This window comes from Podarcis bocagei (genome assembly GCF_964188305.1).
Source record: "Podarcis bocagei genome assembly, chromosome: 2".
In the NCBI taxonomy this organism is placed as follows: domain Eukaryota; kingdom Metazoa; phylum Chordata; class Lepidosauria; order Squamata; family Lacertidae; genus Podarcis; species Podarcis bocagei.
In genome coordinates this window covers 48,380,615-48,406,998 of record NC_138126.1, presented here as the reverse complement: position 1 = coordinate 48,406,998, position 26,384 = coordinate 48,380,615, and the positions used below count along the sequence as shown (strand labels likewise).

At 42.9% G+C, this 26,384-nt stretch overlaps 1 protein-coding gene across 5 annotated transcripts in view; it reads left to right on the top strand.

Annotated features, from left to right (window-relative positions):
• Nucleotides 1-26,384, top strand: part of FLNB (filamin B) — a 96,198-nt gene that overhangs the window by 5,112 nt on the left and 64,702 nt on the right. For all 5 annotated transcript variants that reach the window (XM_081183913.1, XM_081183912.1, XM_081183915.1 and 2 more), the window contains exons 2-5: nucleotides 21,723-21,971; nucleotides 23,116-23,213; nucleotides 24,331-24,478; nucleotides 25,989-26,107. In XM_081183913.1, the coding sequence (XP_081040039.1) occupies nucleotides 21,723-21,971; nucleotides 23,116-23,213; nucleotides 24,331-24,478; nucleotides 25,989-26,107 (614 nt within the window). The remainder of the gene's footprint in view (nucleotides 1-21,722; nucleotides 21,972-23,115; nucleotides 23,214-24,330; nucleotides 24,479-25,988; nucleotides 26,108-26,384) is intronic.

Here is a 26,384-nt window from a genome sequence, read left to right as displayed (position 1 = left end):
TCAGATAAAATCTGGCATTGCTTTGGATAGCCCTGTTCAGCGGTGCTTAGGTCTAAAATATCGCATTTCAAATATAAGTGCATCACAGTAATCTAAAGAATACCTTATTTTGTCACCCTCTTTCTATATTACATTGCAATACTGAAACCTTAAATATTACTGCCCGAAACCCTCCCCTTAATGATCAGCCCTCTAGTGTCCCGTAGCTCATATCTAGATGCAGATTTACGTAATGAATTGTACTCTGCTAAACCAGTAGTGGTAGCTGGAATTTAGACTCTTACTTAGCAGCATATACCTCAATATTGAAAGCTGCTTCAGTCAACAAGAGACATATGAATCCTTTTTTGTTGGAAGATGCATAGTTAAGCACCTGTATTTTGGCAGTTAACATGCAGCTAATGACTAGCTATCAAATTTAATAACTGAGATTTTAGTGAACCATTTTGGTTCATTTGCCCCAAGCAGGTTCCAATGTAGCTTTCTTCTTAGGCTCAGAATTGGGTTGCAAATGAAAGTGTAAGAAGTGGGAATTGATCCAAACTTTTAAAATTGTGATTGCTGTGTGATTGAGTGTGCCACTCCTGAAGTACAGGTTATGAGTGTTCTCCTCATTCGGTATATATTGCCAGATCTTTGTGGGAATTCTTTTCCTTCAGTAAACCTGGCAGGTTTTTTCATGAGCAGTAAAATGCTAGTATATCTCCTGCACTACACTCCTTAATGAATCACCCAAGTGAGCAGTTGGGTTGCCTTCAGTGAACCAGATGTCTTGAATAACTAACTACAAACTGCAGCACTGAATGCAGTGGTCTGCTGGTGGTAGGAGATGCAGTTTGGTTTAATGGCAAAGGCTCAAAGGAAACATGGAACCAAATGTCCATGAGCACCAGTAAGCAAAATCATTTTTATTGTCCTGGGTCAGCTTCGAATTCAGAAGTCTCCTAATACATTCCTTTTTTAATACCCATGGTAATGTGTGCATACGTGGAGTGTGATGGTCTCTTCCCAACTGATCAGGGATTGGATCCAGACTTTTTTGATCAGAGTTCCATTCTGCTGATGCTTCTGCTGATGGAAGGGGGGGAGCTATTTCCCCTCCCCAATGCCCCTGCCCCTGAAGCCTCTATGCCCCTGCCAATTGCTCAGAAGGATTGGGGATCCTTCAGAATGCTGTAGGCTGCAAGCAGAATTGGTGCAAAGGTATTATCTCCCCTCCTCCAGTGAAAACCTCCATTGAATCGGACAGCATGTACCACAAGCAGAAGGTGCCATTGCATTTGCAGAACAGAAAGTATTGATCCAAACCATAATCTTTTACCCCCATCGTGTGGTAGAGGCAATAGCTCTCTGCAACATAGGGCAGATAACTTTTGAAGTAGAAAAGCACTACACCCATGCTGACTCAGTTTAACAGGAACACTGATAAGCAATACTCGGATGTCACTATATGGAGAAATACTGAACCAATTCGTGCTAGACATTCAGTCATGCAACTGTTGTACTATTTATCAGTGGCTCACTAGGGTGTGTGTTTGGGTGTGTGAATTGAGTTGCAATTAGTAATGCTATTGAAGCAACTTCCTGTCTTCATGTTGCAGTTCAAGGAACGAACCTGTACTCGACTTGGGTTTTTTTGGGTGGAGTAGTTCAAATGAAATGTTTGATTTATGGGTTTCTTTATATGCAGTTGTCTCCGTGAACAGAACTAGTAGCTTTTTAAATAGAGAGGGTGGTTTCACTGCTGCCAGCTAATGTCCACACCCCATGTTTATATATACTCAAAAACCTAGGTAACAGCAAAGCTAGCTACTGTTATGCAGCAATAATTTGCTGTTTTAGGATGTGGGGACTGGAAACCAGCATGTTTCTAGTCTGTACAATGCAGGAACATACCTTGTGTAATTGCAGACTCACCCCCAGCCTAGTATGATGTTCATACTGTGGTAATATTCTAGTTTCCTCAGGCAAGGAGCAGAGTGATGAAAGAGTATGCCTTAGAATCCTCTTGACAGTGGTTAATGCACCCTTCTCTGGTCAGGCGAAGATGGCGTAACACTTTGAGCAACATTCCAAAAACGATTTCTGCCATATCGGGCCCCAGGGTTTGCGTACCGTTGCCACCCATTGAACTTGAAAAATCCAGACATTCAACACAAATTCAGTATTGTCCTTTCTGAGTGGCAGTGGTTTTTCAAGGTCTTGGGCAGAGAGGGCTTCCCCAGTCCTGCAACCTGAAATTTCTTGCCTAGGGATGCTGATGATTAGAACTTGGAACTTAGTCACACAAAGCATGAAGTGCTGGGTGTTGTACAGAAAACATGCTTGCCCTTTAGTATAGAAAAAAATAATTTCTCTCTCTACTGTGCTTATGAGTTGATAGTTTTGTTCAGGTTGGTGTGTGCAAAGAGGCTTTGGCTGCAATTAAAAATGACTCTCCTGGGTGAAAATGACATAGAAACCTCATTAGCAAATCTTTTTTTTGGAGTGTGTGTGATAGTATTGGAACTACTGGTGCTTAGATTGTAGTCTTTAATCTTGAAATGGAAGCTTCTTAATGTACTCATAATAAAGGGTGGCATTGGTAGCTGAAATACATGTGTAACCTGAATTTATAAGCAGACTTTGCTTGTTCTGTTTCAGAAAGCATGTTCTTCTGTGTCTGCCTGATCAGAGCAAAATCTTACAACTTACTGTTGAAAGGAATGTTGGCAGCTTCCTCCTCCCTCTCCTCCCATTTTGCAGATCCTTGCATAGGAACTATAAATGCCTAGAGATTATCACAGTGGAAATGGTGCTGCAAAGCGCAACTCGCCACCTTTGCTCCTAGAACAATGATTTAGCAGACAAACTTCCTGAGGAGGAACCCAAGGTTCAAGGATTGCTTTCTGACTGTTGACTGACTCCTTAATCATCCTTAGTTGAAACTCCGTCTACTTGAAAAGCCGAGTTACTTATCTCGGGGCTTTACCACCGAGTTTCAGCTAGCATTACTTCTTTATTGCTAGTGAACACAAGAATTGTTATTCCTATGATGTGCTAGGTTTTAATAATGGGTGAAATGTAAAATCATTGTAGATAAAATTGCTGTGTAGGAGGCTTTTTTTTCCTTTTCCCCAGCTTATAGTCGTGTGACACAGGGACATGAAACACTGACTCACTCTGCTCTACCCCTTGCAATGACATGTTTGTGTGTGTGTGTGCCTGGTTGCCTGGGCATCTAAATGTCCTGGTAACTTAGAACATATTCCCAGCCCTGGCTAGCTGGGAAGTTAGAATAATTCCTGCCCATAGTATATGTAGTGTGGTCTTTTTAGAAGAACTTGTTTTTAAAATAAGTTTTTATCAGGAATTTTAATGCACATTTTATATTTTATGTAATTCTCTTAGAGGTTTGGATAAATCCTGATATCTAATGTATATATTTACAAACACACACACACACACACACACACACACAGAATATGAATATGAGGGCAGATGCAGTTACAATGAAAGACAACTACATAAATGAGGCATAAAAACAAACCAACAAAGACAGCTGTGTTGGGATGAAAAATATCTCCCAACACCCATAGCTATATAATACCTTCATTAGGACAAGCCAAGAATCATGAACTGTGCAAGCTTTCAAGTTCTCCAGAACTCTTAATCAGGTGAGATGAGTTTCAAAGCAAGGGATGGGGATGGGGAATAAAAATTAAATTGGCTGGGCCTTCAAGTCTAAAGATGGAGATTGCAAAAATGAATTAGCCTGCTAGGTGCTTGCCAGTGTTATGATCCTTGCAGGTACAGTATTTGGTTAAACCTGGAATTCTGGCATAAACAAGTGGCAACTGCTCCCATTTTTTAAAAGTAAAGTTTAGCAGCTATGCAGGCTTCCTCAACCTCGGCCCTTTAGATGTTTTTGGCCTACAACTCCCATGATCCCTAGCTAGCAGGACCAGTGGTCAGGGATGATGGGAATTGTAGTTTCAAAACACCTGAAAGGCCGAGGTTGAGGAAGCCTGGGCTATAGCTTGAGATGAGCCATGAAACTCACGGGGTGACCTTGAACCAGTCACTGCCTTTCAGCTGAACCTACCTCACAGGGTGGTTAGGGGGGTTAAATGAGGAGGGGGAGAACCAGGTGCACTATCCTGATTTCCTTGGAGGAAAAAAGTGAGATGGGAATGCAACAAAATAGAACAGCTTCCATTGTTCAATGGGGCTTACTTCTGAGTATGCAAAATTGAGGGTTGCAAACAGATTCACACTGTTTACCTCCGCTCTGAAGGTTTTCTCCTGTAAGAGAGAAGCAGGGACGTTTGGGTTTAATAGACTTGAAAATCCTCTGAGACCCTTCAACACGACCAAAAAGAAAGGAGGGAAACTGGTGCTGCTGCTGCTGCTGCTGCTGGCAGCGCAATCATGTCATGTAAAAATGAACCATCTGTGCAGAATTGCGTTGTTAATCTGAAGAATGACTGTTGGCAAAATGTACTCAATTCATCACGTGAAATATGCTTCTGTACAGTTCTAGAGAACTGTAGGCCGGGCATAACTCTTTGGTGCTATTGAGCTGTCATAGTGGAGGTAAAAGACCAAGGCTCCTACTGTGAGCCAGGAAAGACTATTCCTTCTCTCCAGCGTTTGTTTGTGGGTGCTGGGCTTGCTGCCTTGCTGCTCCTGTTTTCATTGAGCGTTTAATGGATTCGCTCTATACTTCTTTTCTCTGTAAAAGGAATTGTTACGTGGAAAAGGTAACCTATGGCTGGTCATCTCCTTGAGTTCAGGGCAGGGGTCCCACAAACTTACATAGATCACTACTTGCAACTTTAGATTCAATTCACACACTGTAGGTAACTTTAACTTGGAGGGGTTTCTCACTTCATGCTGTGTGTACTGTTTTTGTCTCCCACAAATCCTCTACCACAGGTGTGGGCAGACTTCAGACTTGGGGGGAATCTCCTTCAGGGTATTTTCTGCTGGCATCTCATGGTCTGCAAAATAGTGTCTGCAGGTAGGGTGGGGCTGAATGTATCCTAGGGAGCTTCTGAGGGACAGGCTCAGCCCAGGAATCTGTTTTCAGTACCAGAACTGCTAACTCCTTGTGTTTCTCTCCTCAACCCCCTGTGCAACTATGTGTTTTATTAGTCTAATTTGTTTAGAGGTGCTTTTTTTGTTGCTGTTGATAAAGGAAAGTAGGAAATGCTTGCTCCACTGCAAACAGCTCATATCTATCACATGCTGGGAACTTGGGAGGAGTGGGTAGGATTAATTAAAAAAACATTCTGTGCTTTGAAGAAGCTGGCTGCAGCAAGTATGTTTGCCACTCTTTTCTCCTTCCAACTCTTCCCCTTAAATACATGAAGCAACTCTCTTGCTATCGACTTTCCCCCCCAAACATTAGCATGAAGCTGAGATAAAAGTAGGGCCAGTGGCTTCCTGGCCCCTTTCTTTATGGATGGGAGCCACTCCCCACTCGCCTGCTTTATATTTCTGGCACGAGGGTTGGAAAACTCGGGCTTCAGTATCTGTGGCCCCTTCCCCCCCAGTTCTGTTCAGTAGAAGTCAAAGACATAACATAGTTTTGTGGTGGTGCAAAGTCATATTCTTTATAGCAGTGCATTTTTTTTAAGTGTGCTAAAAGCTAGGGTATTGCATCCATATGGGCTGCAATGATAGAGGCCACCCAGGCAGTCTGAGTGTTTCATGTGCACTTTGCATTGCGGTGCTCTGTGTCTTGGAAGTAGCTCAAGAAATGGGTGAACAATAACCACCACGATCTGACAACTGAACTGGGACTTGTGCCAACGTCCTTAACTCTGACGTTGGAAACTTGGTGGTGTAAACCTGACCAAGTACTATACTTTCTGATTTCATCGGCTGCTGTGGGATCCCTAATTGGATTAAACAGGTGAAAAAAACGCTCAAGTTGTGCTCCTTCACTTTAGGAATGAATAGTGAAATGGCTTAATGCTTTTAGCAGCACAGCTCCACTTGCTGCTTTAGGAAGTGAAGGCCGCTTTGACATAACATTGCTCTGAGTGGGACCAGGCCCAAACTTCAATTAAGTTAGTGGGGGTGGGAGGCAGAAATCTTAAAAAGACTTCTGTGTGGAGGTGGAGATAACTGTTTGATCTGCAGCACAGCTGACATGAAAATGTGCTTGGAGCTCTACAAACTGCAAGGGAACCCTTCCCTCTGGGCACTGTGGCGGCTGATGGGGCTCTTCAGGGGTGGAGTGAAAGGTGGGATTTCTGAGCACAGTGGTACCTTGGTTTACGAACAGCCCTGTTAACAAACTATTTGGTGTACAAACTCTGCAAAATTGGAAGTAGTGTTCCGGTTTGTGAACTTTACCTCTGTCTACGAATAGACGCCAAATGGTGGAAGGGCACCGGTGGCGGGAGGCCTCATTAGGGAAAGTGTGCCTCAGTTTAAGAGCGCATTTGGTTTAAGAATGGACTTCAGGAATGGATTTACCGGTAGTTCGTAAACAGGTACCACTGTAAAGAGCTTGGGGAACTGAAACTCGGTAGGCAGCTGAGGAAATTAGTGGCCCTGCAGCAACAGTATCCTGCTGCAACTTAACGCAGGAAATGGAGATGGTCAGCTCAGACACTTGCAAGGTTCTGACTTTGAACTGCTGAGGAGCAGGTTTATGCGCCAGTGACTCAAAGACTTGGAAAGTCCCTATACACTGGGATTGCACCTTAACATACATTTTACTTACGCTTTCCGCTCTTGCCTGCAGCCTCTGTGTTTTTCAGGGGAAAGACCCATCAAGCAGTGAGCCAAGAGGGAAAAAAGGAACCCCTTTCAAAAATGGTGTTCCTGCCACTTCTTTGCAAGGAGCATCCCCAAGTGAAGTGGGGCTGTAGCCAGTCTGAATTGCTGCTGATAGGAGGGTGCCTGCCTGATGGGGGAGACTCCGGCTAGCTCTGGCGGGATGCGGTGAGGCATACTGGTTCCTCTTCAGGAGAGAAGCGGCACAGATGGCTTGCCTGCTGCTGAAAGAGTTGCACTGGTTATGAATTGGCTGTCAGGCTAAGTTCAAAGTGCTGGTATTGGTGTTCAAAGGCCACCAGGATACCTAAAAGATCGTCTCACCCCTTTACATACCTAACCAATCACTGTGCTCTATAGAAGAGGGTCTCCTGCAGATACGACCTTATCAGGTGATCCATTCTGTATGATGTAGTATTTGGACTTTCATTGTGGTGGCACCCTCCCAATTATACACCAGACCTTTCCTTTTTGACTCCCATTGAAGGCCTTCCTTTTCCAACAAGCCCTTTAAGTGGATTTTTTAAATATATATCCCAATCTGTATCGGATCTGATGCAGTTTTTACATATGACTTTATAATAATAATAATAATAATAATAATAATAATAATAATAATAATAATAATAATAATATAATAATTAATAATAATAATATCTTTATTGTCATTGCCCCCTCTCGGGGACAACGAAATTACTTGGCTGCTCCATCCACCCAGGTAGGGCACTCCACACAAAATCAAATCAACTATAAAAACACTAATTAAAACAATACAGTATAAAACAGCAAGGAAGATTAGATGACTTTCAAAGTCCAGGCTTCCCATTCAGGGCCGAGATCGCTCTGGGAAAGAAGCTGTTCTTAAGACGGCTTGTTCTTGTCTTCATCGTCCTGTATCTCCGTCCCGACGGCAGGAGCTCGAAGAGACAGTGACCAGGATGCGATGGATCTTTTACTATGTCCAGTGCCTTCCTATGGCACCTTGTGGCATAAATCTGCTCTAAGGTGGAGAGTGGGCAGCCAACAATGCTCTCTGCTGCCTTAACAACTCTGCACAACCCCAACCTGTCCCGGGTAGTACAGCTTCCGTACCACACACATAAGCCATAAGTGAGCACGCTCTCAATGGCACAGTGATAGAAGGCAAGCAGCAGTTTCTGCGGAAGATGGTTTTTCCTTAGAATTCTCAAAAAGTACAGTCTCTGCTGCGCCTTCTTCACAAGCCCCCTTGTGTTGACACTCCAGGACAGATCCTCTTGTAATTCAATGCCCAAAAATCTGAACGTTGTTACCCTCTCCACACAGACCCCATCAATCAAAAGTGGCTGGACATTGCTCTTCTGTCTCCTGAAGTCCACCACAAGCTCCTTTGTCTTCCTTGTATTTATGAGCAAGTTGTTAGCTCTGCACCACTCTGTCAGCCGCTCCACCTCATCTCTATAGTCCGTTTCACCCTCCCTTTCAGAGATGGGAGCATTAATGGCTTTGTGGTGTTTCATGGGATGCCATTCATAAACTTTAAAAGAGAGACTAACCTTGCCTATGTGTGGTAAATGTCTAATAGGTTGTGTGCAATTCTTAGAGTCCCCCTAGTCAGACATGTGTCACTGGCCTGCTTGGTGTGGTCACTGAGGAATGTCTGTGCTGGGCAGAGGAAGCAGTGCTGCCTATCTTCCTCTCTTGGAGGTGATGCTGAACTACTGAAGGCAGGCTGGTCTCTCAAAGCTGCACAGGCAAACGATTTCCTCAGGTAATGTTGATGAGAGAGAAAGCATCCCTTCCCACAAGTACTGGTCCCAGTTGATTACTTATTCCTTGCAATTAAATCATGGTTGTGGTCAAATTCTTCCAGGACTCACAGCCAAGATGGCCTCTGGCCTCTCCCCTATTCCTGCTTAGTCTAGGTGACTAGGTACTAGATGAACATCTTTTAGGCTCATGCCATGAGTCTTGCGTTGCTTACCTTAATCAAAATGCTTTAAAACAGATTAGTTTGAGGAAGTAGCCAAAATATTGCATGTATCAAAGTTTTAAGAGGTGTACCAGGCTATGAACATTAAAATGTTTTTCCTTTAACTAGAACACTTCCTTTTTCTGAATGCTGCTCTCTGCCTGTGATGGAGCCTGGCTGAACTGTGCATACTTGCATGAATGGGATTTCCTCTCACCAATCCTGTTATGTGTGGTGACTCTGGATGGTTTCAGATGGAAAAACTGAATCAAAGTGTACATTGTAGTCAAGGATTTCCCCAAACAGTAATCACTTCTGATTACTTCCAACGTGTTGGTTTTGGCTCTAAAAAACCCATATACACTGTGGCTTTAGTGTTTGGCGTGTGCTGCACAGAAGATATTTGGCTCTACCATATCTAAATAGCTTCACTTATCTGTGCAGTCCTCTGCTGGTGTGATGGCTGCCTGGAAGCATCTTGACCCACACCCAGTGTGAGTAAACATGCTTGCTAATGCTGTGGATGTTGGTCTTGGAAGCTCCCCAGACTTTGTCACTAACCATGTAGCCTCTACTACTGACTGATTGCTAAAACAAGCTGCTGCAGATGGGTAACTGGAATCTTATGAGACCTTTTTCGAGCATAGTTATATGGATAAGGAACAAATATTGGGGTAAGCTAGTTGTGGGAAAGATGGCCACTTCCAGCTTCACTCCAAGCCTGCCTGGGTCAGATGTACCCTTTCCTGTTTCTGGGAGGTATCCAGTATTTTGAGTCCGCATGCTTCTACCACTGGGGATAGATAAAGCCAGAAGAAGTCGTTGGACTACAGCTCCCATCAGCCCCTGCCAGCATGGCTAGTGATCAGGAATGGTGGGAGTTGTCTGTCAGCAATTTCTAGGGGTCACCACATTGGCCATCCCTCTATGAAGCACCCTTATCTGATCCCCCACAAAGGGCACCAGGTGGTAGTTTACTCTTCATGGTGAAGGTGAGTAGAGGGCTGTGTCTCTGAATAGTTCCTATGAACAGTATTCAGTGATCAAAATTGAGCAAGATGAGTGAAGTTTAGTTGGCTGGTTTTGAGACCTAGCTAGTCTGTTACGTGAGATACCAAATAGTTTGAGAGTTGGTATTGCAAAGGCTTTGGCTTTAGGAAAAGCTAAAAATAAACTCCCATTGTGCTTTTAGATAATGAAGCCTAAGGAGATCTTGCACAACTCCCTTTAGAGTGCAAGTCAAAGGTGTTTGGGCCTACTTATTCCAGGTCTACCACCCTGACCTCTGATAGGTCGCTGCAATAAGGACAACTTTAGGAAATGTAGACTGCCAAGAAGGTTCTGATTTTTTGTTCTGGGCAGGGTACTTATAGCAGAACATACTGCAGAGACATATAAAGGATGTCAATGCATATATATAGTTAATAGTGTTGAAAAAAAGCGCATTGCTCCTTGATTGCTGCCTTCCTGGCAACAGGAACCTCAGATGCAGTTATGATCTGTGCATGTAAACTGTAAATAGCAATAATTGTCTGCATAAACCGTACATTTTGACAAGACTCTGTATTATCAAATGAGAGGGTATTGCGATCAGGAAATGAGAAGGCAACAGTGGCTTGAAGCTGACATAATTTGCACTCTTAATGCCACAGACTCAAAGCCAAACATACCTTAAAGATAACTGCAGGCTTAAATGAGGGTCTGTTGTCTGCAATTAGCCACTGAAATAGGAGTGTGATGTGCATAGTCCTTCCAGCCTCGATCTGAGGTGGCACTTTTCTTGTCCAATTGAAAAGCTTTTGCATACTGTTGATGTTTACTTGTAGTAGAATAATATGCATTGAACTGTGGCATATGTTGATGATGGTTGTGTGGGTTGCCAAGCCCACAGAACCTGCATTCTTCTGCCTAGTCTTTCTGGAAGGATTGTTTTACTTCTGTCTTGGCAAATGTCAAATTGCAAGACTGGCCTGCCTTTTGGAGAATGAAGTTCTGGTTTTTGAGAGGCCTTTTGTGGGAAAAATAACAAAAATGACTGTGCAATTTATCATGCACTGAATCCTCCTAGTATTTTTTAGTTCTGCTGTAATTTCAGTCTTCCCCCAACCTGGTGCCCTCCAGCGTAATGATCACCTGAACTCACTTCAGTAACAGGGATTGTAGAAGTTACAGTCCAGCAACAGCTCAAACTCACTAGTTTGGGGGAAGTCTAGTGTATTTTAGATACCCTTTCATTATAGCTTTCTATACTTTCATGGGGCCATGCAAGGTCTCTGTAATGTGTATGCTATCTGTTTCATACTTTCTGCCCCCCGCCCCCACCCCAAATTTATTTGACAGCAGAATAATGGGAGTTTCTACCTATATTTAGGTAGATGGAGCATCTTATCTTACTCTGCAGTCATATGCTGCTGTTTTTGAAGTGAGGTTTGAAGACATGGAAGCATGCTAGGCAGGAGCCATAAGTGTAATGTGCCTTTCAAACAGTTATTTTATATGGCTGCCTTATTCCAGAGCCAGTGGCTAGTTGATCTAGATTCTAGAAACACCGTGAGCTGCTGGAGAAACATACTTACCAGAGTGTTCAGTTCCTTTTGAGGCCTGGTGATGGGTGTCCTGTCTCCTTCCTAGATGATCTATCACTGGAATTACTGGGTTTTTTTAATGTGCTTGTGATGTGTAGCCACTGACTGGTGCATTATATTCATGAGTGGGCACTCTAGTATTTCGGAGAACAGGCTGGTGGGATGCCTGCCTGAAAATAGACCCATGAACAAATATTCCAGGCAGCAGCCTCAAGCAGCAAACTTGAAGGGGGGCATTGTTGTATGTCTAGACAGCTACCATGAACAATGTTGTGGGAAAGTTAATACCTCCTTTCTGGCATATCTGAAACGAAATGCAGGATTGGAGCCTTAATCAGCAGGCAGGGCTACTTCAGAACACTATTGTACTCATACGGATGGCAGCAGATTACTGGGAATGGTGGGTGAATGTGGGTGCAGACGTAACTGTAGGGCTTTCCAGACAATAGTTTTCCACACCATTAGCTGTTGACTATAGTGCTACCTCTGAAAGCACCTTCCTGACATTGTTTTGCACAACCTGTCTTGGACTGTCCCACCCATTCTGTTCCTGATTTGCCACTTGGCCTAGCAGCGATTAGCACAGTCGTCATGTGCTTCCATTGGAGCTGCCACTCCTTGACCGTCAGCGCCCTGGGGATCCAGTGGTGCAGCTCTGTTCTTCAGGATGCTTGCTTCCACAGCATCCATTCACCCGTCGGTTGTTGGATGAATGAATCTAGAACCTCTGAGGTAGGTTTGGGCTGCCAAAGCAATTGCCATAGAAGCGAGAACGAGAGATCTCTATAAACGCTTGAGGCAGCTTGCGTCGAAATGAATGACAGCATTGGGGGGTTGGGGAATGATTCTGTGCATGTGCAGGTTAGAATGGCTGCCAAGAAAATCTCCTGGGAATGTGTGCATCAATATTCGGATGCTTCGCAAGGCAGTGTTCCAGTCAAGCCAGTAATGAAGCAAACTGATCTCATCTGCAGCTTCTGGGGGCTTTTCACATACATGGGGAACAAGGGGTGACCTCACTAATGTGGAATGTGCTTTGCTTAGTGTAAGAGGGGGGCCTGTTCTCCTGGGGGTTATTGTCAGCATAACAAGTTTGCCAATGATGTCATTTATTCAAAGCGTGCTGCAGCAGGCTTTAAGGACACAGGAAGGGCTTTTCGAAAGCCGAAGTTTCTGTTTTAGTAATAAATGGAACCAAAGTTCTCCAGGTTGGCCGTAGAAAAATTTTATTGGAAAAGGAAGCATTACCAGGTGCTGACTCCTGTTATACCACTAGTGCCAGATCTTAATAGCCAAAAGGCTCTTAACTCAGAACTGTGGTGGTAAATGTTAAGAGATAACAAGAACTGGTGAAAAACAAACCTGAACTTGGACTTAAGTAGTGATCACTTAGCAAATGTGCCACAGATGTTTTCTAAGCAGCATAATAAAGCGCCCCAGTATTCACCTCCATACTTCTTGGCACCCCACTTGTTGGCATCTGTCTCAAGAGGTCAAATTAGCCTCCAAAGTGACCTCCCTGAGGCACAAGCCTGGGCAGTGTTTGTGGAGCTCCTGGGCTGCCCAGGGTACAAGACTGTCCCCCCAGCCTCACTGCTGTGGTTTAAAGGAAAGCAGAGCAATGCTTTTGGCACCAGACTGGCTGCAGGAGTTGTCCGAAGGAGGGGTGCAAGGCACCATCCAGCCGTCTTAAGGACTATACTCTGGATATGTGTAGGGTTTACTCCTGAGCCATTTATTCTCCTGAAGTTATCTCATAAGGCAGTGGAGTTTTTAGACCAGAGTTTTCCTTCTCCTAGATGGGCTACCTTCCCAGGTTGATGAGCTGCCTTCCAGGCTGTTGGAGTCACTATTGGTCTCGATTGCTTAATCCACCAGAGCCTGTGTTTACATGCAGGAGGAAGTTGCTAACTTACCAAGGGTTTGAGACCCATTGGTTATCCTCACCTGATTTAGGTGGCCAATGGAAGCCATTCCCGGGGTGTGGCTACTGTCACATGCTGACAGCTTCTAGGAGTCACAGGTGAGAGCTGAGTGCAGGGTGGGGACTAAAGGTGGACAAACTACCCCAGAAGGGGTACAGTGTCCCCCCCACCAGAGTTACTGTCCCTCCCCTAACACCCCATACCTTTTTATTTAAAATGCCTACTGCATTCTTTAAAAGCACAATCCTCTTGGGAGAAGAACTTTGTTAATGTGGCCCTGGTTGCATGACGTTCAGTTCACACTGCTTTCAGGGTAAATCACAAACATGAAAACCTCCCACTTTGATAGTTGTGTGCTTTATTCGGAGGCAGGTGATGGGAAAGTTAGCAGTTCTGTTTTAAGGTGCAATACTGCAAGAGTAAACAGGGCAGGGCATGAATGCCATTCCTGAATACCAGTATGTTGCAAACAGTATTTGCAGGACTAAATCATCCCTGCAACCATAAGATTTGACACTTGCTTAATATGGAGACAGTATTTCCATGTTAAATACTACAGCTGCCGAAGACTCTGTACTAAGAAACTTGAAACTTCTAACACATTCGAAAACTAAATACCTTCTGAGAAGTGGGAGGTGCAGGGAATAGTGTTGGTCCTTGTGGTGGTTGGGGGTATAAAAATGCTTCCTTTAAACATGGCGGGGGGCCCTAAACCACGGGCAGTATTTGGCACCCCCAAAAGGTGGTTCTATGTGCTCTGAAGATGTGTTGCCCATTCAAAATTATATTGAAAATTTAAAATTTACTGATTTTAATGATAAATGGTTTGAAATGATACACAATGGTGGATGGGACCATTGCAAGGGAGCTTTGAGAACTGCAGTTTGCACCACACTCATACTAACACTTAAGCCGCACCCATTTTGATATGTGGCCCCCGGAGGGTTGACAATGGGTCATTGTGGCACATTACCCAAAGAACCACAGGTGATTAATTGACTGCAACAGACTCTTGATTTGAAACATTATGTGCAACAGCTTCATCTTCCCTAGTTTACAAGACACCTAAGGATGCATTTGCAGCCATTGTAAGGCAGCTGATGATGGCGGGATTGGGATCTTGTGGCCCTCCACTTGCTGGACTAACTCACATCAGCTGCAACCAGGGATGGTGGGAGATGTAGTCAGCAGCATATGGATAGCCACATATCCCCCTCCCCCATCCTTTTCTAGTATGTTCTGTATTTTCCTTGTAGTATCATTCTTTGGCTCTTTCCTGGTGTCTGAAATGATTAGTGTCCAGAATGGTAGCTGTGTTAGTTGTTGTAGCAGGGACATCAAATTCATGTGGCACTATCAAGTCCAACACAGTTATTATGATGTAAGCTTTCATGGACTCTGACCACATGACTCTTCATTGAAAAAAATAAATGGTTTAGTTCTACTTTCAGGGAAATCTGCAAATGATATCATTTCTATTCACAACTCCAGTCAAGAACTTGCACTGCTCCTTCCTGCAACATGTTTATTCTCTGTACTAGAGTTCAGAGATCATGTCCTCTTGCTATGGTTTGGACCCACAGGCTTGAGTCTTAAGGTCAGGAGAAATGACCTGTTTCAGACTTTACGACAAGCCATGTCCTACCATAATGGGAACAATTTGTAGTGAGACATGTGTACATATGCTTCCATTGTTTGATGGGTTGCAACATGCCATTTCCTCCAAACTCAACAAACTCTGTCTGATGTTGCCTAAAACTCCTATCTTAAGGTAAGCATATGAAGCCAAACTCTCTGCTACAACTAGAAAGCTAGTTGGCACCCTCTGTTTGCTTTGACATGGGGGTGATCTGCTTCCAAGGAATACATCTTGCAAATTTAGGCATATGGGTCTGCTGTGACTTTCCTCAGAGCTATTTCTGTCCCTAAACATCATTTATGCTTTTAATGGTCATGTTTTAGACTCTCCTCTTGTCAGTTGTTGGTGGTTAACATACTGGTGAACAATGTGCCTCTCCCAAGTGAAAGTGTGTGTGGATGTGAGCATATACACACCGCATTGCAGCTTGGTAGCAGAACCTTTGCTGCTGCCCCTTTAAGGCATATAGTAATCTTTGCTCAGTTCTAGTGATTTTTTTGGGTTTTTTTTTAAGACTATAAGCTAACAGTACCAAAAATAACATGCTTCGGGTTTGTAATAATCTCAGTGGTTACATTTGTCATTTTAAATTGCAGATGTGTCTCTAAGCTCTGCCCTCTGTTCCAGCGGAAGGCCCCCCAAAAAGAGAAGTTACCAAATTATGTACTACTAGCTGCTGTTATCTGCATGATCTGCATCAAACCTATAAAACTGGCTTACACTTTTTCATGGAAAAATAGCTGTGCTATACCAGTGGATTTCAGCCCTTTTAGGTTATAGGAAACAAACCTTTTTTTTTTAGTACCGTGGCCCTTTCTCCCTGCCCCTGACATTCACCCTACAAAGTAAAAACAGGTAATGCATTGTAAAATGTTGAAAGACCCAAGCATCCGGTGGAACCCTGGTTGGAAAAGGTGCAGTCTAGAAGGCAGCAAGCACATAGGTGGGTGTCTGCCTATAAGGCACACCGTTTTTCAATGCCTGGAACCCAGTGTAAGGGGTCACCCAAGGGGTGCATTTGGCTACAGAAGAAATCCTGTCATTTAAGTTATAGCGGCTCATACCCTTTGAGATACTGTAAATCCCTCAAAAGAAACATAATGGCTGGGGATACTGTATTTTAGTTGTATTGCCTTCACTCTGAACTATCACCTTAAGTTTTAAGTACAAAATTCTGAAGGCTTGCCAAAAGTAGTATATTACTCTCTGGGCACTAGGTTCATAAATGATAAATCTGTCTCCCTTCCGTAGGAGCCTTGGGTGTAATCTCAAATCAAGGCTAGGCCAGGAGAAGACAATCTCAGTGACATTATTCTTACTGAAAACATTGCAAAAAGTGCATACCCTTTCAAGAAATAGCGTGGCTAACAAATACAAATGAACTGGAGGGAATAAATTTGAATTTGCACACCATAACCGAGCTAATGGCAAATATGATGACCTGCAGTGGAACAGGTAAGTGTGTGTGCTGCCCAGAGCCTGCTGGTAACCATTTTAAAAAATCCAACATAAAATCTTTTCTAGAAGTCTTACTTTCCTGCCCTCAACTTACTTTGCTCCCGGCATTTGAAAGCAAGCCCAAATAAAACCTATTTTGGGATTGGGTTAGGAAAATCTAGGGGAATGGGCTGCCATTGCAATGGAGCAGCCTTTTTCTCCATGCTCTTGCTGTTCTAAACTAGGTGCACAGTCGAGATACCCTGTTGCAAAGTGGTGTCAAAGTTTGGAGTTTGTGCTGTTTGCTGAACTTCTTCCTTCCACAAGTCCAAATGGTTGCTATGCCAGTGAATATGTTAAGAACTGGCTGCCTTTCATTCTAGGTCAGTAATACTACATAGGAGCTTGTTCACCGTAGGTATGTCCCAGTTTGGTCACTTCCAGAGTCATAATATCATAAAACTGTAGAGTTGGAAGGGACAAGGGTCATCTAGTCCAACCCCCTGCAGTGCAGGAATCTTTTCTCAATGGGGGGGGCGGGGCTTGAACCCATGCTCTTTGGGACTGAGTCTCATGCTCTACCGACTGAGCTATCCTGTTTCAAGTGACAGTTAACCTGGTTTTCTCAAGCTGCCAAATCTAGCTTATAACAATACTGTCCTTCCTTTGCCCATGTTCTAATCTCTTGCTCGTGCCAGTAAAAAGCATAGTTCTTCTGTGTATTCCAGTTACCAAGGAAACTGACCACAGTAGCTTATCGTGTTTCCGCTAATTGTCTTAAGAGCAAATTCCTTGTAGTACTGCAGCAGGACAAAGTTTTTTAAAATTAACAAATTCACTTGGCTCTTATGCAACGAGGTTTTAGTTGGTGTTTCCCAGTCCAGGCACTCATGAATAAACTGAGCCGTAAACTTTGTTTTGAACGGTGGTCCTGCAGAATAGTGGGTTGCTGGCAAAATGAGAACTGTTTGTAAGCAAGGCAAAAGGTCCTATTGGGTGTCACTCTGGACTGTGTTGAAAAGAATTCTTTGGATTGCAGTACAGAACTAACCCAGCTAGTAAATGCCAGTAATAAACCTGAATAACTATTCTTTTTAGTAAATATTTAACGCTGGCCCCCAGGATCTGACTAATTCCCAGGGCTGCAAGTACATACTTGCGAGATTGCTCAGTTTCAGTATTGATCAGTCATGTGAGGTTCACAATGGACTGTAAGTAGGAGAAGGGGCAGAATGTTACTACTGTTTTGAACGTGTCCCAGGTTTTAAAATGCATGGGTAACAACCAAAGATGTATTTGGAACAAATTACAGCAATTTCTGAAGAACTAGCATCTGAAAGTGAGAAGGCCACCAGCTAAATACTTAAACGATTCACTGTTGGAAAAACAGAAAAAAACTACAGTGGTACCTCGGGTTACAGATGCTTCAGGTTACAGACTCTGCTAACCCAGAAATAGTACCTCGGGTTAAGAACTTTGCTTCAGGATGAGAACAGAAATTGTGCGGCAGCGGGAGATCCCATTAGCTAAAGTGGTACCTCAGGTTAAGAACGGACCTCCGGAACGAATTAAGTTCTTAACCTGAGGTACCACTATATGCTAAATTTGTCTTCTCTAGCATACAGTCGGCTGATCGGCGGAGATGTCTTGTCGCTATTTTATTTTGGATTGTTTTATTTGCTGTTTTAATGTGCTTTAAACTGCTGTTATAAGAATTTTAAGGTCTTAGATAGATAATAAATGTTCATAAATGTACCAAGCAAACACGTACATAAATATATATATAAACCACATGTCTGAAGCAGCACAGGAAGACAGTCCTGAAACCATTTTAACTCCCAAACTGACGAAATGTTTCTCTGCAAGGAGGGAGAAAATGAAAAAACCACACCTTCCCATTGTCCCAGGAATTAAGTAATTACTATCTCAAAAGGAATGGCTACCAGACTACCAGAAAAGGCAATCAGATAAGGCATTATCAGATAACCTGGCAGACAGGAAAAACAACAACCTTCAAATTTCTGTTGTAGACCACCTTTTCTGTGATGTGGGGGGTGGTCTTGGGCTACACCCCTTCTGTGATGTATGTATGGAGGGGTGGTCTGGAGCTCCAGGGCAGGGAATTTCAAAATGGATATATAAGGCGAACATGCATTACACATTCTCCACATTTTCAGCAGGTCTATGAATACAAATCTACAAATGTAGTAACCTAGCATGGGCCATGCTATTATATGTCTCACAACCATCGTAAACGACAAAAAATATCAAGAACAAAAACTAAACATCAAAATGGAACCATACCCTGGAGATGATCCAAGACTGGGCTAGATGGAGCCAACTTCCTCAATCCTGTACCTCTAATTGTAATTCTTTAATAGAAGTGCAAGATATCAATCTTCAGTCCATCTGGTCAGCTCAATATGCAGAATGACCAGTGTGCCCCCTTTCAATGCAGAGAGACTTACCTGCAGCGGTGGCTTCTACTCAGTTCCCCGCGTCCCCTCGAGTCCTCCCGCCTCCTGCTTGGCAGCTCAGCCAATTGCATGCATTCACCTTTCGGCCAATGAGGAAGTGGATCCCACTTCCTGATTGGCTAGGAGGAGGATCCGTGTGACAATAGCGAATTTTTTGTGAAATCTGTGGCAGCGCTGAGAGAGAGTGAGTGAGCCAGGTAGGGGCAGAGAGCTGTGAGTGTCAGTGCCCCCCCCAGATGTTGCGCCCGGTGCGGCCGGCCCCCTCTGCACCCCCCACGCTACGCCACTGATGCTTAAATCCCCACTCCCAAAAGGCAACTAGACAGTCTTGTTATGACCGTAACCTAGGTTGAAGGTGCCATTTGGCAATGAGCTTCTAACACAGCTCTGGATGTTGTTGGACCATAACTCCCATCTGTGACCATTGGCTTTGCTCACTGGGGCTGATGGTAGTTCAGTAACACATGCAGGGCCACAAGTTATCTGCCCATGCTCTAGTAGTCACCACACAAGATCATATGAAGGTCTCCCCATTGTTTCTATAGACACAGTTGCAGCCTTAAATTTGGAGCACTTTTGACCTGCGGTGCCTGTATCACTATGGAAGCCTGCTTCTGCCTGAACCGTTTTTCTTCAGTGATGCTTGTAAATCTTTCCCTGTGGCTAATGGCTCTAAGCAACTCAATTCATTACATTATAGCTCTATCCCTCTGCAGCTAATGTGGGACATGCCCTAATATGACTGCATATTATCTAAAATACAATGATTCAGTTAGGAAATGCGCAGGTAAAAATTTGGTGCCTGCTACCCAAAGACATTACAGTGGTACCTTGGGTTACATACGCTTCAGGTTACAGACTCTGCTAACCCAGAAATATTGCTTCAGGTTAAGAACTTTGATTCAGGATGAGAACAAAAATAATGCTCCAGCGGTGCGGCAGCAGTAGGAGGCCCCATTAGCTAAAGTGGTGCTTCAGGTTAAGAACAGTTTCGGGTTAAGTACGGACCTCCGGAACGAATTAAGTACTTAACCTGAGGTACCACTGTACTAGTTCTTGAGTAGAAATGTTTTCCACATAAGGAGGAAATGTCCAATTGGTGCAAAATGAGTTCCTACACTTTGTGCAACTTTTGGTTCACTGGTGGAATTACTTTAGGCTACTGTTTACTTGCAAGCCCTTGCAGATGTGAGAAGAGGCGATTGCACACCCCTTTAAATCTTGTGTGCATATTGTAGCTGTATACTGAATTGAGCAATGACCCTCTGGAATCCGACAAATCTCAGACTTCACATGTTAAAAGACCAGTATGCAGCCACAAAGCTAACTTATCTTCAGCAGTTGATCTGCCCTGCAAACCTGGCTTGTGAGTCTACAGCTTAAATGTTGCAATATAACTAAACACTGTTCCTCAGGCCATGTACCTTAATAACCTCCAGACTGAAGCTGTATTGCTTCAACAGTTTTAAGATGCAATTAACAAATGACAGTGGCTAGATAGAAATTCCACTGTTAATTGCTCATGAAATATATTTGTGCTTGGGGCCAGAAACATTACAATAGAGTTTTGCAATGGAGAGAGTTGTGTTGAGCAGTTCCTCATCATAGTCTGAGAGTTGAGCAGTTGAGAAGTTCCTCATCATAGTCTGTGAGTCCTGGTCTAGTTCAAACAGACCTGGCAAACAGGGCTTGATGTGAGTCCTGAAAATATTTGGATAAGAGTTCCCAGGAAGGACTTGTTTTCGTAACTATGAATCTTTAAATTTCCCTGGTGTGATTTTGGTTTTACTACTGGCCAGAGTGGTGGTACACTGCAAACCGCTTCATAAGTTTTCTAGCCACAGTATCACTTATGCAAGGACTCATTTTAAGTTTATTTCTAGATCTCTTTGGTACCCAGTCACAAATAGCTGTTGTAAGAGTCAATATAGAAATGAACTTTTGCTTATTATACATCTGAGCCAGGTAGTAGGGAAGCTTGCTTTCCAAGTCCAGTTTTGTCGGCATGATGCCATTTTAGAAGCACATTCATCTATTTGGCTTTCTAGTTTCATCAACATACTGATGTGTCCCGGGCAAATGTTGACTAGGGTACTAAGGAATTTCTAGCTTGGTAGAAAGTCTGCTACTAATAGTTGAGTGATAAGGAGGGGAAATACTTGGACTAAAAATAACATTTTCATATTGATGTGAATAAGCTATAGCTAAATATGCAACAGGATAGAAATCTAGCTGTGTAAATGCTCCTTTTGTTCTCTAAATTCTAAATGACTGATGCAGATTGGTTCAATCTTGTCTTTGTATATCTTATTCACCATGTAATGTAGCTTTCTACAAGAAAGGTTTGTGTTGTAGAAATAGCTCATGGTTTCCACCCCCATTTTTAAACTCAAGGTCTGTTGCTGCCAATCTGCTAAATTTTGCAATTATGCAGATTCTGTAAGAAGCTGAGTAAAACATTAATCTTAAATCATGGTTGATTCACTCTTGAAGAGAAACCAGAGCAAAGGATTTCTACCCTTTTGGGATATCCACCAGTTAGTATGATTGGCTTACTGCCACTTACTATGGATGTACATAATGAAAGTATATAAACCGTCTTTATGCTCTCCTTCAGGGCAAGGTCTTAGATTGAGGACAATAAGCTGGTTGTCCTAGTTCCCAAGTTCACATTATTATGATCTGTCTGTTGACAGTAGATAGCTGAACTAATGGCTTGAGAAGAAACTTGGAGGAAGCTACTCCAACCGTGAATCAAGTAAAGTATGTGTAAAAAGATCTCAACAGAGACCTAGGTAGATAAAAAGAACCAATGTGTCTGCGTGGTTAGATTGATGGCTCAAAGCAAATGCCTTTAAGTGGATTTGTTACCTTTCAGCTTGACTTGATGCCTAATGGTGGTTTTAGTAGTAATTCTGTGTTTTTTCTTCTTTTCAGATAGTAAAGCTATTGTTGATGGGAACTTGAAGCTAATCCTAGGGTTAGTATGGACCCTTATCCTCCATTACTCAATCTCTATGCCAGTGTGGGAAGATGAAGGAGATGACGATGCCAAGAAACAGACTCCCAAACAGAGACTCTTGGGATGGATTCAGAACAAAATCCCTTATTTGCCAATAACGAACTTCAACCAAAACTGGCAAGATGGCAAAGCATTAGGTGCCCTCGTTGATAGCTGTGCTCCAGGTAAGCCACCTGTGACCTTTCCATTTTCTCGCCCTATGTCAGTAGCAGTTGATTTATCTTTACCTTAATGTAAATAAGATTCCCTTGCTTTGAGAAGTCCTGTACTTGACTAGAAGTCACACCTATGAAAACAAGCTCTAAATGTCTGTATAAAGGTCAGGAACCCTTAATGAAGGTTTCACAACTTTTAGGCATTGCTTTAAGTTTGCAATGCATCTTAAAAAAACTTGGTACATATTTTATGGATTCCAAAATGACCAATCATAGTTCAGCACGTTTTTAGCTTCATGAAGTATTGCACGGATTCTAATAGCTTTTCTACAGTTGTATTTTAAACAAAATATTCTGGATGTAAATGCAGCAGTAGAGCTGTTTTGTCATGTTTAGGAGCTGTTACCTTTGCTGCACCCAACTCTCAAGTGAATGAGAAGACTATTGGCTATGTTAACCTTCTTGTGGTCCAGGAGTAGCCAGTAGCCTTATAGATGTTGGCATCTGTTTCTGAGCTAAGAAAAGAAGGATGTTGGTGGACTAAACCTGCTGTCACCCCTGGCCCCTGGCATGGGCTGGTGAGAGTGTGGCAGAAGACCATTTTGGCTACTCCTGCTGTTGTCAATAGGATTCTTTAGCATCTTATTTGTTCCTCCTTCTGGCGAAACAACAATTTTCTGAAAATTCAGCACTGCAGAACAACTTGATAAATGTTGCATCCAGAATTTCAGGATAATCCTTAGTTATTGCATATTGTAAATTAGAGAGCAGTTTGTCAGAATCCTAGAATTTGACAAAACTGGCATCATGGATTACTGGAAAAGCCAATCAGTGGTTCAGCAGTCAGTGTTGCTCAGTGGATAGTTGGCAGTTCCAATCCGTTAGATCTCAAGTTGGCATTGAATCTCTTTCCTCACAAATGGGAGTGGAGGCCAAACAATACAAACAGGATTTATCTCACATATCCCGATTTTGCAGTCTGAAAACCTTGGCTACCAGGCTATAATCTCCGCTTCCTACTCTGTGCAATGCAAGTGCACTTCTGTGGGTAGACCTTGACAGTTACTAGCTAAAATTAAAATGGATTTATGCTAAGTGTAAATGCTTCTGGATGTTCATAGTATTTTAAACGTTATAATTCTTGCTTCACTAGGTCTCTGCCCAGACTGGGAAACCTGGGACCCTAAGAAGCCTGTTGATAATGCCCGTGAAGCCATGCAGCAAGCAGATGACTGGCTGGGTGTCCCTCAGGTATGGAGAAGAGAAATGACATTTGAGCTTCAGCATATCCAGGTGGCAGGATATGAACAGAAATAATTTTACTTGTAGCATCTGATGGTCCCTGTCCCACAAATTCAGCTGTGCTTAAAAATACCTTCTGTGGTATGAAATGTCACCGTCTCAAATGATTAAAAACAGTGGGCCCTCCACACAGAATGCGTTTGTTGAGACTGCTTCCTTGAAAGCTGCCTCTTGAGTGTACAGTAAGCCCGTAACTTATGCATGGGTTAAATTCTGGGAATCGTGCCTAAATCCAAAGTTCTGTGTAGTCAATAGACATTGGGTTCAATGGTAGGTGGAATTGTCAGTTGCTACCTGGATGCCCTCACACCCCTTTTATTTTTATTTTTATTTGCCAAGCCTGTAAAGCTGAATGCACACAAATTAAATGTGCGTAAATCACAAACTTACAATATTGAAAAACTCGAGTTTCCCCTCTCATTTTTACAAGGATAGAAGCCCCCCTTCCCCCTTCCTTTGAAGGTTGGGCTGGATCCTATCCCTGCTAGAAACACTTCTATAGTTTCCTCTGCCTTTACTGAAATGACTCATGTTATGCCCATTATTTGCTCCAGTAAAAGAAAGCACTTACGACTTACTGTGCCAGTGCCAGTTCAATAAATCTGCCTAGCTGCCCTCAGTGTTTCTCTATGATTAAGACCCTTGACTGCTGTTATGTACTTTTGAATTGGTCCTACTGAAGTATTTATTTGACAGGTCTAAAAAAGTTTGTACATAGAACCTAGGCAGTGTTTAGGGGGACCAGTCAAACACTCAGTGCAACTTCAAGCGATTGGCTGTTGGGAGGAAGGTGGCATCATAACTTTTTGACTGGCAGTAGTAACTCAACTACAAATGACCCAGCTACAAAGCTATGTGTGCAAATAAAGTGCACTTATTCTATGTGTTGCAATTACATGGCGTAATCTTTCAAAAGGCTTCTTGCTCTTAGGAATGCTACTGGTTAACTATATTTCCAAATTTAGGGAGTTATTGGACGGGCAGTGATTTGGATGTGTAGGAATGTATGAGGGGAACTCTGATTCACATGTTGTAATCCTAATGAAAATATGTCCTTATTTACCAGGTCATCGCTCCCGAAGAAATCATACACCCTGATGTGGATGAACACTCTGTAATGACCTACTTGTCACAGTTTCCCAAAGCAAAGCTGAAACCTGGTGCTCCTTTGAAGCCTAAGCTTAATCCAAAGAAGGCAAGGGCGTATGGCAGAGGTGAGGTCTAAAATGCTTTTCTTATAACTTGTGTGTATTGTTACTTATATCTTGTTACATACATTCAAAACTATTGTGCTTTAAAAGACCAGTTGGTTCTTGCTCTATTTAAATCATGTTTGTAGACTTCCAAGTTGTATTGTATTCGTTTAGTGCCGTGCTGAGATTCAGAAAAATGTGGAAATAATCCAAAAGCCACTCCTACTTTCACATGAAAATTCCCACTTTGAGAACCAGTTTAGCAAGGCTATTGTCTTGTTCTAAGCTGTAAACCTAAACTTCATCACTGTCAGTGGGAGGGGACCAGTTGCTTCGTGTAAGGCGGTGGTTCTCAAACATTTTTCCATCATGGACCACCTGGAAAGTTGCAGAGGGTCCAGTCCACTTAATGGTATTTCTGCCTGTTGTAGCAATTGTAATGCACTATGCTGTATGGTTTTTAATTGTATTTTGATTGCTGCTTTTATTTTGCACAAATTGCATCAGTTTGTTTTCAAATAATACAGCAAAATACAATATATCTTAGTGTATAATAAGATGGTAAGAATGTTGTTACACTGCAGTTTGCATGACTGCCCAGACAGAGGGTTAGCAGGAAGGCATGCTAGGCAGGTGGGTGAATGGTTGGCCCAGGTGAGTGTTGTCAGTGGTGGCTGGTCTGGGCAAGTTATAGAGGAACATGCAGGGTTCCCCAGCAAACATCCTGCTGTTCTCCCTGTGAACCTCAGCAGCTTAGGTGACCTCAGTATGAGGTGTGTCTGCTGAGGAGCTTCCCTAACCTATTCCTCCATAGCTGACTTGGGCTGCCATTTGGCCAAGCTGTAAGAGGGGCATGGCTTGGGTGGGTGAGTGATAAGGGAACTAGAGGTGGATGGAGGCAGGCTGGTGAGTGGGGTTGGAATGAGAGGGGATGGGATGAGAACCTGGAGAGGAACAGAAGTTCTACCGAAGGAAAACAAGCAGGGATCCTGTGAAGACCATGAAAAACTAATGCCACCAAAATCTAGGGTATCAATGTTGTCAACGCTAGATTTTTTCTTTTTTAAGCAACACTAAGAATTTTAAAGCAAACTCCTAATTCACACACACAGATGAATACACAGTTCTTTTGGACACCTCCAGTTCTGCACACCTCCAAATTTTGAAATACAACTCGCTACTCAAAACCTGTGCATTAGGATAAAATTCATTTGGAAATGTGTACATTGAGAAGTATGTATTTACATTTATTTTAAAAATGCAGTTTAATATGACGGTAGCTAAGACCAGCTTCATCACCTTGTCTGTCAGTGGCAATTAACCACGTTAGCCACAAATTGAACTTCCCATATTTTGTGGCAGTGTTTCTTTTCTTCACCATTATGTCCTGATGCTACATTAAGAGCAAGGATAGCTACAAATTGGAGCTGATAATTCTAGGAAATAATGTACTTGCATCACAGTTTAGCAAGTAAAAACTTTCTGCATGTCGTCTTTACAGCCAGCTAAGCACAGCCTTTTATTCCTGCAGGAATTGAACCACATGGAAATATGGTGAAACAGCCTGCCAAATTCAGTGTAGACACCATCAGTGCTGGCCAAGGCGAGGTATTGGTTTTTGTAGAAGATCCAGAAGGAAACAGAGAAGAGGTATGCATATTGAGAGGTCTTGGGCCAGGGAAGGGAAATGGGTTGACCACTTACTACTATCTTACACTATGGTAAAGGAATCCTCTTCAAGTATGTTGGCATTTGAGTGAGCTTCATGAATCATGAGGATGGACCCTAGTTAAGGGGTACAGGCCATATAGAAGGTCCTAATTTTAGTCCCTGGCATTTTATTTAGTTGATTATTTGTACTCTTAGCCCACCTTTTACAAAAGGCTCTCCAGTGCAGGCTACAAAAATGTCTCTATAAAAATAGGCA